Source organism: Carassius auratus, chromosome 14 (assembly GCF_003368295.1).
Source record: "Carassius auratus strain Wakin chromosome 14, ASM336829v1, whole genome shotgun sequence".
NCBI classification, from domain to species: Eukaryota; Metazoa; Chordata; class Actinopteri; order Cypriniformes; family Cyprinidae; genus Carassius; species Carassius auratus.
In genome coordinates, this window is record NC_039256.1 from 12,803,866 (window position 1) to 12,822,864 (window position 18,999).

At 38.1% G+C, this 18,999-nt stretch overlaps 1 protein-coding gene across 1 annotated transcript; it reads left to right on the forward strand.

The window, feature by feature from the left end:
• The first annotated feature begins 954 nt into the window (after positions 1-954).
• LOC113113669 (spondin-2) lies at positions 955-18,732 on the forward strand. Its single transcript, XM_026280060.1, has 6 exons — positions 955-1,073; positions 5,229-5,433; positions 8,951-9,171; positions 14,714-14,905; positions 16,058-16,220; positions 17,503-18,732. Exons 2-6 carry the CDS (start codon positions 5,229-5,231, stop codon positions 17,688-17,690), a joined length of 969 nt encoding a protein of 322 aa, XP_026135845.1. The 5' UTR covers positions 955-1,073; the 3' UTR covers positions 17,691-18,732.
• Positions 18,733-18,999: the final 267 nt, after the last annotated feature.

Below are 18,999 nucleotides of genomic sequence, written 5' to 3' on the forward strand. Positions count from 1 at the left end.
GTCTGACACAAAAACTGATTATCAACTTTCACGGACTGGAATGAAAAGGATTGTGGGAGATCATAGGCAGTGAAGGATACGTCTGTGTTGCCTTCAAAAATCGTTAAAATAAGGCATCTCAGTAGACAGGATGTGACATGATCACTGGATTCGGATGTGTCTTGTTGCCTGCCTACAAAGGAGGCATTTTTCACTATTTACATGCAGCCTGTATATGAATCGTTTATTTGCACAGTATGTAAAGCTTTGAAGGTTTTGTGTGTAATATCTACGCAGTTATATGTAGTATAAATTTGTGTAATATTAAGCTTAAAGAATCTCGTTGAAAGTATTAGGTCAAACAGATACTTTTCAGATACTTTAATAAAATACTGTGAATTTGGACATGCTCTTTTCACATATCATTTTTAGCATATTTGTATGCATATTTGAATGCATCTGATGACTGTTTTCAGACAGGTTTCCCAAACACTCCCACTCCTTTACCATTGGTAGAACAAACAGAGAGCCCCGCCCCAAACTCACGCCATTGGCTGAGCTGTTGCTGTGTCAGTGTGGCAGCACAAACATAGAGAAATGTTTACACTTTCCAGGAGAAGCAACCTACAAATGGCTTGCTTGTGTTACAATGTTAGACGGGGGCAGGAGAAAGTATTTTCACATGAAACAGTTCTGTTTGTAACTGCGTACTTAAGGGATGTTATGAAGGTAATAAATATGAAGATACTTAACAATAACATAGATGAAGTTCCCAGCTACAAACAGAAACCCACGGCTCACAAACTGCTATATGAGTTCCTTAAGGATAGAGTTATTCATATATGAACACATCAACTTCCAGAAAAGAGATAAAAGGAGAGGATTGGAAAAAGAGCAAGACTGAGAGTGTGTGTGTGTGTGTGTGTGTGTGTGTGTGTGTGTGTTCCCATACACGGAGAGGTGGGGGTGAAGAATGGGAGGAGAGAGAGGAAAGAAAAAAAGAAAGGAGGGGAAAGAGAGCATGAAAGTGAAGTGTCTTGATCTGTAGTGCACATCTCCACAAGCCCTGTCCTGCTGTCTACCATCACAGCCCGGTAAGAGTGAGCCGTTCACTAGCATGTGATCCACTGTCTGTGTGTGTGCGCCTGTGTGTGTGTGTGTGTCCTGCTCTTATGCTGGCTGCTGTGGCAAAGGTTAAGACAAGGGTTTGTTTCTGCTTCTCCACTTTCCTGCTCTGCCTCTATACCGCAACCTTCCCACACTCCGCTTCTGCAGGTTTGACGTCTCTTTGAAGAACAATGCTGCTGTGTTTAAGTATTTTAACACATGTGATACTCTTTACAGTTATTTAACTATCCCCCCCACTCTTCTCATTCATTTCTAAACTCTGCCCGTGTGGTTTTTGCGTTTGCATGCAACTGAAATGCAAGAATCCTGACCTCTTTCTGCAGTACAAGCTCACTGCGGCTTCATAATTGCTCTTCCTAAGTGTAAGCTTAAGTGGCAAAAAAAGCCGCAAGCTCTTTTCTTTGGCACTTTTCAGTCGCCCCTGGTTTTATTGTGTCTCATTCGTGCTGGGAGTGGAGATTTGCTGTGTCTTTTGGATGTTTGAGAAATGTGTGTCTTTTGACACTGCGCTGAAGAGGGCAAACACAGGGAGCTTTGCTTTAGGTCAGTGTCGTGCAGCATCTGCAACCACTGGCAAGTACACTTTGTACAAGAACTTTGTGCAAGGTTTGATTTAATTTCACAGTCCAAGACAGAGATAATGTGGAAAACATGGGAATTTGCATTTGCACGTGTACAAAATGAGATCACAATATTTATGAAGTTTTAATAGTCAGCGGATGATGTTTGGGAATGATGACTCCACTGGACAGACAAAGCATTGTTTCTTCAATGCTTTACAGGGTCTCACACGAACAAACAGATCTGTTTGTATTGAGGACAAACAAACTGGCCAATTACCTTTTTCTGGAAAATGCCACATCTGCTGTTCACACAGATTTCCCCAGCTTTTTTTTTTTTGGGTCCCGTTCACACATCGGCACCATCAGCGCCGTTAAATCTCTGTGATGTAATTTGGTGGAAATGGCTTTTAAACAGCTACGCCACGAATCTAGTATCGCAGACTGTTCCAGGATCATTGGATCAATTCCTTCATCTACTCAGATGGAGAAAAGCTCTTTTGTTTCAATGTTTGTACGATTTGACAAAATTTCTTTCCAAAATGTAGATAATGGTTTTCATGTGGTGCTACCAACATCCATGAACAAACTAAGCGTAAAACAGAAATAGATATCATGGAGACCCTTGTGAGTGAGCCCATGTCAATAAGTCTCTTAAAATACCTGATTATTTAACGTTATTTTATGAGAGGGAAAGATTAGTTCAGGCTGTAAATGTCATTGAGTGCAACTCCCCAAAAGACTAATAAGTTATTAATTTAAAAGAAAACATTTTTAGCTTAAAAATAAGGATTGAAATGTGTACATTCCTGGTTAATTGCGTATTACTTTTATTAATATTACATTTTACCTGATGGTTACACCACATGACAGTTGTAGAGTCATTATGGCAATACTTCTTACTTACCAACATACTTTCCCAGTTGATTAATCCCGGTACATTTGTACATTTGACAGTTCAATTTTCACAGTTTTTCTGAAATGTTGTTTAAATATGCAATTGTAGCATTATCTAATTAAGTATGCACACATTTGCATACATTTCCAGAACATAAATCGCAACATTTGAGTCAACATTTGATAGGTTCAAACTTCTCATTTCCTTTTGTTGACATATAAGGGATTTCGAGAAGTCTGAAAATACTGTCAACAGCCAGAAAGAAAATGTACAAATGATATATGAACAAGCACCTCTATAAAAACCTTCAGAATATAGATTGGAATAAAATGGTGTGTGTAAGTTCTGCTGAAGTGGAGATTGTTGGCTCGTTGCAGGAGGAAAAATACTAATTTTGAGAAAACTTTAAACACGTGTTGTAAAAATGTTTATTTTGAATGTTTTCTTCCACACGCCTGAAAGAAGTCAAGTAATGGGAAAAAAGCAGAAAAATCCTCAAATTGACCAATGCATGAAAGATGTAAATAAGTTTCCGAAACCAACATAAACACATTGCATCTGCACCTTTACAAATAGTTTTTTTTATTTTTTTATTTCAGAGCTCCTCAAACTCATAAAAACTCAAGCCATTAATGCTATGGGTTTTTCTCACAAATAGCATCAATATGGAGATGCCTTGGCAAACAAGGCTGATTTGCCGGCATTTCTAATCACACACCGCTCACCTCTAAAGGAAAAAATGCAGTTGGAAAAGGTTGCATTTGTGAAAGTGATGTGACACTTCAGAGTTTCCAAAAGATGCGGAAACCTGATCTGTTAAATATAGGAGAAAGAGACTGTGAGTTCTGAAGAAAAGGAAAGGAAACCACAAAAGGAGTGCACATTCAGTCCTCGCTCGTAAGATTTGATCCATGTCCCATTGAACCTGCGGTCTAGCCGGCTTTAAAACAAGGAGCGCTTTAGCTGCTTTCTCACTCCAGAACTATGTCCATGAGGTCATTTCTGGTGACTTAAGACCTCTCTCCTCATGAATCCTAATATATCTGTTCATCATGAGCACTGTTATAACCCAGTCCGCTGCTTCCCCTCAATAACATCAGAGACACCCTCTCAAAAATATGAGCTACGAGTCCAACCTAAACCTACATTATTGACTCCAAACTTTAACAGGCGAGCATAAAAATACCAGAAGCAGGGACGCGGCGAGCCTGTGTCTGTGATCTGCTGGTCTGTCATATGATCGTGGCTGGTTATAAACTATGGGGATCCAGTGGACGGGGCGAGAGCAATACTGAACTTCTGCCCTTTGTCACCTGGGCTCTTTATTAAGAGGCAGTGGCAGACGGTGCAGTATCTCATGCGGTCACGCTCTAAACCTTCTGCCGGGGTCTAAGCTGCTCTTGCGTAATACGCTCAACACTCAATCACAGGCTATGAGGGATGAAAATAACTCAGTCACAACCCTGCTGCTGTGTTATTTTAATTTAGTTGGGAATAAACTGCAAGCCTATGGTTGTTGTGACTGTGGGATTCTTGGTAAATCTGTACCGTGGTGATGTTGAGTTCATCATATATGCCTTCAGCAGCTGTTAACTATGTTTTATTTAAAGCATCTAAAGTCTAGAGTTTTATTAAACTGGCTTTGCAGACTGTTTGACTGTCTGGCTTTGAAGGGATACGGTTCACACAAAAATGTACCTTCACTCTCACGGTGCTCCAGACTAAGTCTAACTTTTAAGAAAAACACATGAGATATATTGAATGTGTACTTATTTTAATTCGGAGGTGGAGGCTCTCAGGTTTCCTAAATCACAAAAAAAAGATCCATAAAATATCATGTATGTTCATGAATTTAAAAGTTTCCATATTTCATCATTTTACTTTTGGGGTCTGCTAGAACTCATTTACATGAGTTACAGTTAACAATATTGTTTTTCTCTTACTATACAATGCAGCAGCCCTTTTTTTTATCCCTTTGCCTGAAACGCTCTTTGTCAGTTCTTGTCTTTTTAAAGCCGTTGTCTGAAAAGCCAGTTCTGCTCTGATTGGTCGGCAGGCTCAGTATATTGTGATGTAACAACTTTAGCACAATCAGATTTCAGCATCTTCATGAGCATCTGTAAACAGCATTACATCTATGGTAACTATGACTTAGGTAGTAAAAGTCCTTTAAATATTTTCTCCTTCAAAGCGAAAAAAAAAAAAAGTAATCTCCTCGACACAATGGGTGCCTGTTAAACATGGCACATCAAGACACGTCCCACCTCGGTTTAATGACATTCACTGTCAGCTGGTTTACGCATGTCACAGTATTTTCATATTTGGGTGAGCTATCGTCATCCTCAGATATCCTCATAAGGGTTTCATTGTAAGATCAGCTGGTGAGAGTCTTGGAATCATGCAGTCTTGTCGGAGCAAGCTGCAAATCTCAGATGCCTCCATTGACAGAGGATTAAGGTGTCAGGAACCAAAGTTATGTAATTTCCTCTTTCAATACATATTTGCTGCATGAGTGGATCAGAGTTCATGACAAGGAACTGAAATGGCAAATTATATTATTTCTACACAGCCGTTTCACTAATATTAACAATAGAAAGGAAACAAGCTGTGTTTTCCCTCAACTTGGCTAATGAGTTTTCCTGCTCTGTTTTTCCCTGACACAGATGATGTCATCAGAGGTCTTTGTCCCTGGTTGGCTGCAGCAGCTGCTGGTCGTGCTGCTCAGGTTTGCTCTGACCAATGGGGCGGAGTGCAGCGCTCGAGGACCCGCCTCTTACATCCTGGTGTTCACCGGCCACTGGAGTCCACAGACCTTCCCCAAACAGTATCCCTTATTCCGACCACCTGCACAGTGGTCAAAACTCATGGGTAAGACATCAAACTTTTGCATAGCTATGACACTGGCACAGTTAGGTAACACTTTATTTAAGGTGTCCTTTTACACCCTAAGCCAAATCCTAATCCAAACCGTATAGTAAGTACACATAGTTAATTAACATTACTCAGTACTTAAATGTAAAATAAGGACACATTAAAATGAAGTAAAACCAGTAGTTAATTTATTTTGTAATTAAATTATGTAATCACTGTGTGCTGGATTTTCTGAGGATGTGCTCTTTGGGGTGTCTATACGGTCCAGCCAAAACATGTACAAGCCAGAGATCCTTAGAGTTTAGACTGTGGATTTGAAGCACTGAGACGATGTCTGTGTGGTTTCTCCTGCCTCCTGGATGGCTTTCCGGCTCTCTCTTTATCCATTTATCACTGTTGTATCGCACTTATGTTCAGAAACCGCACATTTTTGCATGTAATCAAAAGGATTCTTCGTGCATATGAACTCCACATTTGAAGGATGGGACTATTAGAGGAGAGACGGAGATGGAGAGATAAAAGCGCTGGAGATGGTTGCGGTTTGTGGTTTAGCTGATTGAGGTCAGGTCTCTTCAATTTTTCTGTCCAGACGTGTAGCATGGAGAGACTAGACGTGTCAGCGTGCCAGACGTGCTGCCTGCCTTCCTCTCATTCTCACTTATATCATTTTCTCTCATTCTCCTGCGCTCTCGCTCCCAGCTCCGCGTCTGCCAGACCAAAATGGTTTGTAGTTATGAAGAACGCAGTGGGACGTTAAATAGAGGCTGAAATCATTTCAGAAACATCATCTTAGCTCCTTCCACTTTCAAACCTCTGTCGTGATATCAAGCGCTAATAGCTGAATTATCAAACAAGGCACGTTTAGTTTTGAAACAAAAAATTATAATAATCTGTCTGTATTTAAAGGATTAGTTCACTTCCAGAATAAACATTTCCTGATAATTTACTCAACCCAATGCTATCCAAGATGTTCATGTCTTTCTTTCTTCAGTTAAAAAGAAATTAAGGTTTTGAGGAAAGCATTGCAGGATGTTTCTCTATATAGTGGACTTCAATGGGGATCAATGAGTTTGCAGTTTCAGTGCAACTACAAAGGAATAAGGGAATAAGGGACTAATCTAGTGGAAAGATTAGTCAATTTCTAACAAAAACAAAAAAAGTATAAACTTTTTAACCACAGCTCGTCTTGCACTAGCTCTGTGATGCGCTTGCGTTACTTCACACAAGATGCATTGATGTTGGAAAGGTCACGTCTGGATAGTTTTTCATCTGTTGTACTGTGTACCATCTCATTTTCTCCTCCACCTTAAAAATCATCCAACATTGTTGTTTTAACTTTTTTATAAAGACTTTCTTTGCACGTTTTTGTATAAACTAGGTTGGTACTTCTGTCTACGTCACGTGTGACCTTTACAATGTGACTGTTATTGTGTGATACTGAGCTATTGCAAGATGAGCATGTGTGGCTAAAAAAAAAACACATTTATAAAAAAAAGCTGATCATTTTGCTGGAGAAGACCATTATTCATCCGTTGGGATTGTGTAGAGCCCTTTGAAGCTGCACTGAATTGGCAATCTGGAACTTCAACCCATTGGCTCCCATTGTTTTCGACTGAAGAAAGAAAGACATGAACGGACATGGATGACATGGGAGTAAATTATCAGGAAATGTTTATTCTGGAAGTGAACAAATCCTTTAAAAATTCTTATGTAGTTCCAAACATTCTGTGTTCTGTGGGAAAACAGGAGTAGATATTCGATTTGTTTTTGACCTTTACACTTGTGTCTTTTGCAGCATCTCTCAAAGACAGAGTTGTAAAAGAACAGTGCTCAAGTTAAAAGAAGTTTCTAGACCTTGCAGTTTTTCATTTGGTAAAGATCACACAGAACAGGTTTTCTCCAGTACATTGAACTGTTTCAATGGTTTTTCTGTTTCAACGCACTAGATGGATGTGTTTTACCATTAACCTTTAACAAAATAAATTCATCAAAGACTTGAGAAAGCAATCTTGTAACTATAACAAACTTTATAGCAAGATTCCAGTAACCTATCAAACCACCTTTGCATTGACTGCTACTACAACCTTTCAAATCAAGGTGGCAAGTTTTACACAGGCAAGAAAATGTAAAAATCAGAAAATGTAACTCTAGCCTGGTTACACGTGACATTCTGGTTTTTGAGAGCAGTTGAACAGATTCCTATTAAAGAAGAGAACGTCACTTTTGGAAAAGAAGTTAAGTCATAAGGTATGATCATATTGGCAAATGTTGTGAAAAAGGTCCATTGTCTATTGTCAATAGTGTAGCGATGCATGAAGCACAGTTCGCTCAGCAGTCTCTTTCAAACTGAGCAACTTTCTGTTGGTAAGTGCTACGAAGCTAAGTGAAAAATTGGACCTGCTGCAAAATCTGCACAGATTTCTATTGAACTGACTGGATTTCACCCATGAAGTTCTGCCGAGCGACAGTAAACTCTTAAAAATGAAGCTGCTTCACGATGCTAAGAACCTTTTTTTTTGTTTAAATGGCTCCATTAAGAACCTTTAATATCCGAAGAACCTTTCTGTTTCACAAAGTTCTTTGTGTTGAAAGAAGGTTCTTCAGATTGTGAAAGGATAAGAAAGAGATGGTTCTTTAAAGAATCTTTGACTCATTTGTTTTTGGCGGGGGAAAGGCTCTTCTACGGCATCGCTTTACTTTTAATAAGCACATTTATTTTAAAGAGTAAATATGACTGCGCTTGAATTTGTGGTCAGTTATGGAGAGAGATGAAAGTTTTTGCTAAGAAATCACAGAAAGCTACATGCATAGCAAAAAGTAAAAAACCTGAAAAAAAGTGTTTTCCCATCTAACTACTTAAGATTTAAGTTTGTCGAACCCCCTTTGATTGACATGGATGTTTAGCATTTGAAATGCCATGTGACATTTAGTGAACACTACATCTTTAAATCATAAAAACAGTTTGTGATTGGTCTTCTTGGTGTCTGTTTGCATACCTAACTGGGATTTGTCTTTTTTTCTGTGCACATATTTAACCACTTCTTTTTTTAAAGAAATACAATTGCAATTAACTGAAAATATAATGCGCTGAGTGTCATGACAAAGTCAAAGCAGCTCTGAACCCGTCAATAAATTGACACACTTAAACCTTAAAACATGAAAATCTACTTTAATATATTACATAACAGTCTCGGTCACCCCTGAACTTTAGGTGCACACTGGTCTGTTTTTTCTCACTGAAGGTTTTGTTTTTAGGTGTTTATTCTCTTGGCATTGGAGGCTTCTGCATGTCTTTATACCACAGCTCCAGGTGTGTAGAGCACACAGAAGGTGGCAGAGCTGTATCTGTGTTTTGTGAAATCTGATGAGCAATAAAAATTCATGGATTGGTAGTAATGTTCGACAAACCACTGCAGAACGTGCCCGAGGAATCACGAGGCCTGAAAGCATGAGCCGTTTAAATGTTTTCTCTGAGTTTACCCTTCACTCATTGGCTGCTGTTACTTCTGTGCAGCCGTGACCCATAATGAGCAGTACCGGCTGTGGCAGGAGGGGGCGCCGGCGAGCGATGGCATGAAGAGCTTCGCTGAGCAGGGACTCACGGTGGATCTGGTGAAGGATGCCAAGGAGGCGAGGAAGAGGCGAGTGGTGGGGTCCATGTACCGCACAGCCGGGATCCCCTCAGGCTTCGGCCACAGCTCCACAGAGCTGCTCCTGACGCCCAGGTCCCCGCTGGTAAGGTCGACATGGCCACAAAACAGCCCATTGTTTTATAAGTAGACTGCTGCAGTGACGTATTTTGGTAGGCAAACCCAGAAGTCAGCATCACTCTGGTTCCCTTGACAAAAACCCAATAGGATTTTTCTATTGGCTGTTGGATTATTGTGGAAAATAAGATCTGTGACCAGCAAAATATAAATATAATCAAGTACGCCACGGTTGCAATACTTAAAAACACCACAATTAAGCTTATTTTGGTCTTTCAAGGCAAAAGTTTGAGTTAGTATAATATGCAAGAGTTTGATTATAAACCCACCGAGGCTGTAAAATTGACAAAAAAATACATTTAATGCCCCAACAAATTTAGCCACTTAAAAAAGTAAATACATTTATTTCATACTAAGTCTAGTTCAAATCTATTAACAAATTTACTGACATATCACTAAAGACTTATTGGCATAAAAATTATAATGACACTTTGTTTGAAGTACTTGTGCAGAATGCACGTTTCTTTATATTAAGTCTAAAATGTGTTTTAATGTCACTATTGATGAGGATCATATGATATTTGAATAATATTGGTCTTTAAATCCAAGATATTTAAAGTGTAGTATACTTGCAATAGTTCCACTTTAGTACAATCAAATATACTTCAGTATATCTTTGCACTTCTTCCGCACAATTAAAATGCATTAAGTACAAAAGTAGTTTAGCAGACTTCAAGTATAACAGTTTACTATACGAAAAGTATGATTGCAATGTGTTTTTTTAAGTACATGTAAATGTATTTGTAGTATATTAGCATGAAATAAATGTATTTCTAATATATTTAAGTATATTTATGTTTCACTAGGGTTAGCAACTGACTTTTTCAATGCAAGTAAAAGCACAGAATAGAATAGAATAGAATAGAACATGAAAATATCTTGAGTTTGTTTTAAACACAGACCTTATTTCAGACATTTACCCAAAAACCCATTAAAAACCCTATTGATTTCTGGTCAATTGAACCAGAAGCACTGGTCCTTACTCATGTCTAGTTTTAGGCCTAAAAACTCATTGGGAATGCCAATTCATGCATTAATGAAAGAGCTTAGATGTAAAACAGTTTCGGTACAAATAAGGATTGGTTTCATCTGTCCAGTAGAGAAGCAGGTAAATCTGCTTGTGTCAAGGATATGCTGACTTTACATTGGAATCGAAATGAAAACAGTTATTTAGAAATAATGATTTTCTGGATGGCAAGTCAGAAGGGGAAATTCCCCGAAGACATTTCCCATTCCACGGTTTGGACTGCCTCGTTTCAGACATTTTCACTGCACTAAGGTAAAGCCATCAAATTAATAGAGCATTAAACAACCTGAATAAAGACTAGGCCCTGGAAGACAAAACGGAAGTAGCAATGAATGTTTTCTTCTGTATTGTGACGTACATCCGAAAGTTTATTTTAAGGACCAGCTCTCTCTATAAACCAGTGTGCTGATTAATAGCATACAGGCTGTTTTGTAGTACTTACAAAGCACACCTTGTTCTGCATCTTCATTTTAGATCATTAAATCCTACCCCATACCTAAACTTAACAACTACCTTACTTACTATTAAGAAGTGAGCATTGTACCTAGTGTGAGGGATGTGGGATGTGTTTCATTCCATGAGGTCCAAATATGCTTTTAAAAAAATAAAGCACATGCAAACAGATGAATTATTCCCAATAGAATGCATTCAGAAAGGATGAAATTTCACTTCAGACTCACTTTAATGATACAATATACTTATATATTGCACAAAGACAGACTTCACCAGAGCGCAGGACTCCAAAACCACATCCAGAGTCCCAGGACCTCCAGACCACAGCCCTCTCTCCCTCACTTCCGGCTCCTGCACCCACCAGACCTGCAGACAGCGAGAGGCTGGAACCTTTCCTTCTCCCTTTCTGGAATATTTATTTTCCTGTTAGCCACGAGACCGTTGGTAACAGGGTCTAAAGGCAGCGCTGGTGCTGCTGGTGACCTACATATCTTTTTTTGCCAAAGTCTGGAATATAAAGGAGACCTATTAAAAACGGCAGCCACCCTCAGATGCGCCTGGCATTCACTGTTGCTGGTACTGAACCACAGCATGGAGGGACGTCTGCTGTTTTTAGATCCGCATAGCAGTGAGGTTTGACTGGGAGTATGACTGTGGCCTTGGGACGTGTGTGTGTGTGAGAGAGAGAGAAAGAGAGAGAGAGAATCACTTATTATTGATGTTCGGATTGTTTAGGCCTTATAGTATTAAACATATGTATAGTATTAAACTTTGGTGAGTAACTTGTTCTGCAAGACATGAATGATGCCTCAAGTTATGTGGCTTATTGAGGAGAGATGAACAATGACCTTATTGAGGAGAGATGAACAATGACTTAAAAATAAATGATCAATGATTTAAAAATCCCATAAACGTACATTGAAGCAATGTAAAAAAACGCTACTGCAGATTGTTGTAACCGGTATTGGGGAAAGTTACTTTTAAATGTAATGCATTACAATATTGCGTTACTCCCTAACAAAGTAACTAATTATGTTACTTTTTATGGACAGTAACTGGTGTTACTTATTTGAAAACGTAACTTGGATATTTCCTTCTAAATTAAAAAGTAATGCATTGCTTTACTAGTTACTTAATAAAGTAATCTGATTACGTAACTCGCATTACCCCCAATACTGGTAATAACAACATAAAACTTGATGAGATAACTTAAATATCCAACTTAACTACGTTAACTAAACTTATAATTTGAAGTAAAGCATTAACACTTACTTCTTAAGTTGAAACAATGCATCATTATTTATTCTAATGCTGGCTTTTAAGTTTTGATTACTATTCACAGCAATCTTTTTTTTTTTTTTTTTAAAGTGAGGGACCCAAGATATATCAAAAGCAACTGAAAATGCTGTTTTGACATGCAATTTAAAATCAGAAAACCATAGAACCCGCATTAGCAGTGCAATAAAAACACTGCACAACTCGTGTGCTCTTCAGAAAACGTAAAACTCAGTTTCTTGTTTATCTACTAAATAACATTTTTACCAAAGGATTGTAGGTTTGAAGGCGTCTCGGTAGACAAGCTGTTATACAAACACTGGATTAAACGTGCCTTGATGCCTTCTTACCTCTGTATACTGCCTGTGAAAGCAGCATTTATCATCCTTCTGTGTCATTTTCAAAGACACTTCCTAAATATACTGTTGGGCTACAATTGCAATGTGTTTGATTAAGATCTCTAAAAAACAGACACGGTATCGAATCTCAAATCCCACAAATGCATGACCAACACCCTCAAATCAACAGGAAAATAAGTCGATCATAAACAGCAAAGCGCTGGCCAAAATCAAGGTTCTTTTGCATTTAATAAGATCCAGACAGCGGCAGCGATGTGGATTTCTACAAAGACTGAGCTATGTAAGAAACCAGGGCACGTTCCAGCTGTGCATGCCGACAGACAGAGGAATAGATGAGCTGTGTATTATTTTTCAAATCGGGGCATTGGTTTGGCAAATGTGTTCGTGTGACTCTGTGCCCTGAAGAGAGATTGAGCTCTATTAGTGCAGGGCCGGAACAGACAGCAGAGGGATGAGACATCGCTCGCCTCTCACGCCAGAGAAATTGATATAGCAGGAGGTATTCCTGGAAAAGCCACAGAATGAGAAGAGACGAGGGAGAGACAAGAGTAAATCCAGTCTGGGGAAAAGTCAGCTGTAGACTGGATGTTGTCATAAGGTAACAAAACTGTGGCCCAAATATGGAGGCAAAGAGCAGACTACAAATATCTTTTAATGTTTGCTTTAGGAATTACCTATTGTGAGGAGTTCACACTAATATATGAGACCTGTAGTCCTAAAAATAAAGGTTCTTTCCCAAGAAGAACCTTCAGTATCCATTGAAACCTACCATTGCACAAAACATTCTTAATTGTTCTTTAGAATAAAACCTTCTTCACATTAAAAGAGAAAATGTTCTTTTAAGAACTGGTCAATGGAAGGTTCTTTGAGGACCCAAAGTGGCTTTGTTTTTAAGAGTGTGATTCTGATGTAATGAGTCTGTATGCTCTTCCGTGGCTCAAGAGGCTTCATGTAGGGATGCTCAAACGTTTTGACTCCCAAGCTCTCATAGAATAAAATAATTAATGGGGATTAATGTTGGGAGGGTTAGGGTTAGGGTTAAGGGTTAATCCAGAAGTTTCAAGGTGTTCTTAAGGAAAAATAACAGCTGTTGATAGACAAATAAAAATGAAATGTAGTTTCCTAGCCGAAGAAAATGGTTTTGGGGAGTTTTAACATTTGTTATATCAAATATTTTTAAACATTTTTGACCTTCTGGTTTAAAAATGGCAGACTTGATGTATTTTTTATTTATGCTTTAAGTGTGAATCACTTTGCCTTGAGTGATTCTCTTATAAATTCCTATGAGATATTAAAATACTTTACAGATTACAGAACAATAAAATGGTGGATGTGTTTTTTATTACAGATATTCGGATTGAGACATTTTTAAGATTTCTACTCAAACTCTGGAGAGAGAGACAAAACTAACCAAGCAGGACATTTCATAAAATCTCATTCTCTCTATATTTAATCTAATTGATGTCTGAGAAAAAAAGTTTAGGTATTAAAGAGATTTTTAAGGGATTTTGACACTATTTAACCCAGGGTTATCATTATAAATGCAAGTATAAATGCTGTTTTTAAACCCAGGTAATTTAGACGTTTCACACTTGTAATTTAGAAACGATGTTAGCGCTGCAGGGTTATGAAACTCCTCCAGTTACTGTCAAATATAAATGTTAAGTTTATGAATATACAGTGTGAAACATCTGTTTATTAATACCCAGGATTAAAGTTTAACCCTTGGTAAAGTATAACCAGTGCAAAAAAACATTTAGAATAATAAAGGGTTAACTAATTAAGAAAGGCAATAGCCCCAGATGGTAAATCAATGATTCATCCATTCATTCAGTCAATCAAGTGTGCAAAGCCCTAATGTTTTGTGCTAGTAAGCAGCTACCCAGAACACACTTGCTGAGTTTTGCACTTATAGTTTGTTCAGTAGATTTGAACATCTATGTGATTTGGCGAGGTTTGACAGATATACCTTATGTGAACCCGAGCAGACAGGATCTGTTAGGATTTATTGCATGTCTGATGAATCATCGTTGGCCGAATATCAGGCTTGCGCTGGTCCTAAAATAGGCGACGTCGCCCCATGGCTGGTTTCTCTCTGCGATTGCAGGGTGAGGCCATTCCCTCGTCCTGCTCTGACCCAAGGGCTCTTCCTGAATGAGGTCATATTCATAAAGGAAACATTCATCACCATTGAGAGAAGAAAAAAAAAACCCAGATGGTCTAACCTAACATACACAGGAAGGAGTGGAAAATACTGGAAATGGCAAGAAAGAAAAGTTACAGATGTGACTTATGAAGCCAATTATGTTAGCAGAGCATGCTGGGAAAAGCAAGTGCAAAGGCATTGGGTAAATCAGCGCTGATGATGACTGATCGTGTTGTGTTTTCTCTCACAGCTGTCTCTGATCGTGAAAGTGATCCCCAGTCCAGACTGGTTCGTGGGGGTGGACAGTCTGAACCTGTGTGAGGGTGGGCAATGGAAACAGGAAGTGACCTTTGACTTGCACCCATTTGATGCTGGCACTGATAGCGGCTTCACTTTCTCCTCGCCAAACTTTCCAACAATACCCCCAGAAAATATCACCATGGTAAGATACGCTTCCCATGATCCAGCTATACACGAGCCTTTAAAAGGTTGGGCGCTGTAAGAAGAAATCAATGCTTTTACGTTAAATTAAAGACACATGTAGTGTTTAGCATATTATAATGATTTCTGAAGGATCATGTGACACTGCAGCAATGATGCTGAAATTTCAGCTTTGATCACAGGAATAAATTACATTTTAAAAGAATTATTTGACTGTATTTTTTTACTGGTTGCATGCCTTAATGAGACTAAGAAATGCATTTCAATAACATTACGAAACCTTTTAATTAGAGAGTGCATTATTCACAATGAGAGGACCAATCAAATGTTGCCTGTTCAAAAAAAAAAGAAGATATGATTTCAAGTAACTGTAGAAGGAAGGCTCTGGCATTTTTGGCCAAAGCATTTTTATGGCTTTACTTTTTGTTCATGGTGACTGGATAAGGTTTTTAACAGATTGTAAGTAAGATTAACATTTCGTCGGGTACCAGTGTCTGTAATAAGACAATCATTCTTTGAGATTTTAATCTAATTCAGGGGAGAATTCGTCTTACATTAATGTATTGGTAACACTTTATTTTAAGAACCTATTCTCGCTATTAACTAGTCGTTTATTAAAATACATATTACTACTGTTTTGCTGTTTAACGCACATATACATTTATTTTTCTGCATGACCATATTTTAGATCCCTTAATTCAAACCCATATCTAAACTGTATCACCTTACGGACTATAAATAAGCAACAAATGAGGAGTTTATTGAGGCAGAACTCTTAACTCATAATGAATGTGTTCCCTAATCTGAAGTGTTACCAATGTATTCACTATCGAAATTTCCATAACTTTTAAAAGATTAGTTTACCCCAAAATGAATGTTTTTCTCACCCTCCTGAAATTTCAAGTCAGTATGGAACACAAAAGGAGAAATTTAGAAGAATGTTCACGCTGCTCTCTTCCATATAATTAGAGTGGATGAGGGACCAGGAGCTGTCAAACTCAAAATAGACAAAAAAAAAAAAACTAAATGAATTTTAAAAAGCATCATAAAAACGTTTTGTTTTCTAGATTTACATTTAGAAATCAATGTCTTACATTTTGGCTGATGCAAATCCCCACTCTACTGCATCAGCATCTGTTTTCTTCTTATTCAGATCACCTCTCAGAAGCCAAACCACCCGGCAAATTCCTTCTATTACCCTCGGCTAACCGAACTCCCGCCTCTGGCCACTATTTGGGTGAAGCGACAGGGCCGCACACAGAACCGAGTGTCCAATCACATCCTGCCGGACACAACCAAACCCCACAGATTCTCAGGTAGAGCTGCACACGTTTGACATTCAGCCGCAGAGTTTTCTGTCTATGGATTGTATTCTTTCAAAAAAGAAGTGCTACGTGCTTCTTGTAGATGTTTTGGTTTACCGCAGCATTGTGCACGATTTTATGTGTTGCAGTGTTTTGTTTTTTTTGGGGGGGGGTTAAACAATTGAAATTTGGTGAACCCTAATGCACACCACATGTGGTAAACACTTTTTATTTGCTTCCACAAAATTAATTTTAAGCATGTGTTGTTCCACTAACTTGAACTAAGTTCCACTAAATTTCCATGACTCATTGCTAGTATCACACATGAATTGAGACTTTCAAACTGAATGCATAGGAGTCATTCTATAATTTAGAGTACATAAAAAAATATATATTTTAATGCATTTAGCAGACGCTTTTATCAAAAGCAACTTACATTGCATTCAAGCTAACAATTTTCTCCTAACGTGTTCCTTAGGATTTGAAACCCCAACCTAGCACTTGTTAAGGCAATGCTTTACCACTTGAGCTACAGGAGCACTATATTACATACTGTTGGATTTAATTTATATATTTTTGTGTATAATAAATGTAACTTATCTGCTAGTTGCCAAACTTAGTCATTAAACATGGTTTTGATATTACAAAGAAAAAGATGTTTTGAGTTTGTCAGCTATGTTATGGACAAATAGTACAGATTGACAGGTTACAGTCGACACTTTCACTATTTTATCTTCTTGTTTGGCTATACAGATGTTCTCTCGATTAGATTACAATCATAAAAAATATTGCAAACCATAACTATGTACCCAATATAGGCAGGCGATTAATATACTCCTTGACAATAGGTAATCTGAGATCAACTTTAATAAAATAAATATATATATATATATATATATATATAAAAAACAAGTAAATTGAAATATTTAAAAGAAACGTTAAATCTCAACTTCATCAGTTTTTTTAAATAAGGTTTAAGTTGTAGAAATAAATTTTAAACAGATAATATAAACTTAAAAATATCTATTTATAATTTTAAATTTCATTCAAAAAGTGGACATTGCAAAAAAACCCTGAAATTTAAGCAAATTAGACACTGACCCACTAACCTGCTATAAAATAAACATTTGTTGAATTATTTGGTTTATCGGAGCCCCTCAGCCCAAGTACACCAGTGGTCTGTTTTTCTTTAATTGACAATGCATAAACATGCACATAAACATAATCTCCTGACGGATTGATTCCAGACAGCTTTTTTGGCCACTGATCCTCATGATTCCCGCATGTCTTGCAGAAACGCCGCTGGACTGCGAGGTGTCGATGTGGTCGTCCTGGGGCCTGTGTCTGAGGCCGTGCTCTCGGGGAGGCCTGCGCCATCGCACCCGTTACATCCTGCTCAAACCGGCCAACAGTGGCACGCCGTGCCCCGAGCTGGAGGAGCAGGAGGAGTGCACGCCGCACAACTGCCTGGCGTATCAGTGATGCCGGTCACACCGCTGGCATAGACACTTTGACGCTGTCCAAGCGGAGAGCCGAGTTTAACCAATGCTGAGTCACTGCTGCAGAATGTGGGAGAGCCGCCCGACAGGACGTCCCATGAGCTGCATTGGCTCCTCTCCTCACTGGAAAAGAACGGCTCGTATTCTGTTAATAGAGACTTTGATTATGGCTGCTGTATTTGCAGTAATCTCTGTGTATCTTTGCGTAATCGCACACTATTTTGCCAATATAGATTTGTTGAACAGACGACTTGCAGTTGCCCGACCACTGATTTTAACATAACTACATGAATTAACATAAGCTTTCCAATTGAATTCACAACAGTAGCAGCAGTTTTGAGTGATTTGACAGATCACGATCAGGAAGTTGGCCGTAGAAGTCATCTAGTAGTCCATTAGTAGTAGACTTGGAGACGTCCCAGCTCCTGTCTCATACAAGCCTAAATATGTCCAGAGTGCAGTATGCATACACTTTCTTGTGAGGAGTCACACAAAACTAAATGTCAAGAGTCATTTATCAAAAAAAGTGAACATTAAGATGTTCCCGGTCAAGAAAAAGTCACTTATGCACACCAGTTTGATCAAAAGTATAGTAAAACAGAAATCCAGTGAATTATTATTATTATTACATTTGAATGTGTTTTATTTGAGCATATTGTAAAACTTAACTTATTTCTGATACAAAGCTGAATTTTCTGCATCATTTCTCCAAGTCTTCAGTGCCGCATGATCCTTCAGAAATCATTTTAATACGCTGATTTGCAGTTCAATAAACATTGAAAACTGTAGTCTGCTTAATGCATTTGACTATTTGAAAAACAGCATTCATAGACAGAAATATATTTTGACATTTGTCTCTATTGTCGCTTTTTATCAGAGTAATGCATCCTTGTTCAATAGAAGAATTCATTTATTTTCTTTCTTTTGTTTATAATCTGAATTACCCAACCTTTTAATTATAATGCTCTCCACAATAATATTAAGCATCACAACTTTTCTCAGTAATGATGCTGAAAATTCAGCTTTTCCGTCACAGGAATAATTGACCTTCTATTAAATTTCACAATATTACTGCTTTCATTGTCTTATTGATTAAATGAACGCATCCTCGGTGAGAGCAAAATCATAACATCATAATAATTCCAGACTTTTGACCGGTAGTGTATATGTTGCATTCTCTCTTAAATCATCTCCTCCTTGTTGTGTCTTTATGGTAGAATTTCACAATCATTTTCCTTCATAGTATTAACATTATTATTAGTAATAAATGACCTGAAACATCATGCTGGATA

Coding starts and splice junctions, on each gene's coding strand:
- LOC113113669 (XM_026280060.1), top strand. CDS start 5,229: ATGATGTCATCAGAGGTCTTTGTCCCTGGTTGGCTGCAGCAGCTGCTG. Junction 14,906..16,057: donor CCCCAGAAAATATCACCATG/GTAAGATACGCT, acceptor CTTCTTATTCAG/ATCACCTCTCAGAAGCCAAA. Junction 16,221..17,502: donor CAAACCCCACAGATTCTCAG/GTAGAGCTGCAC, acceptor CATGTCTTGCAG/AAACGCCGCTGGACTGCGAG.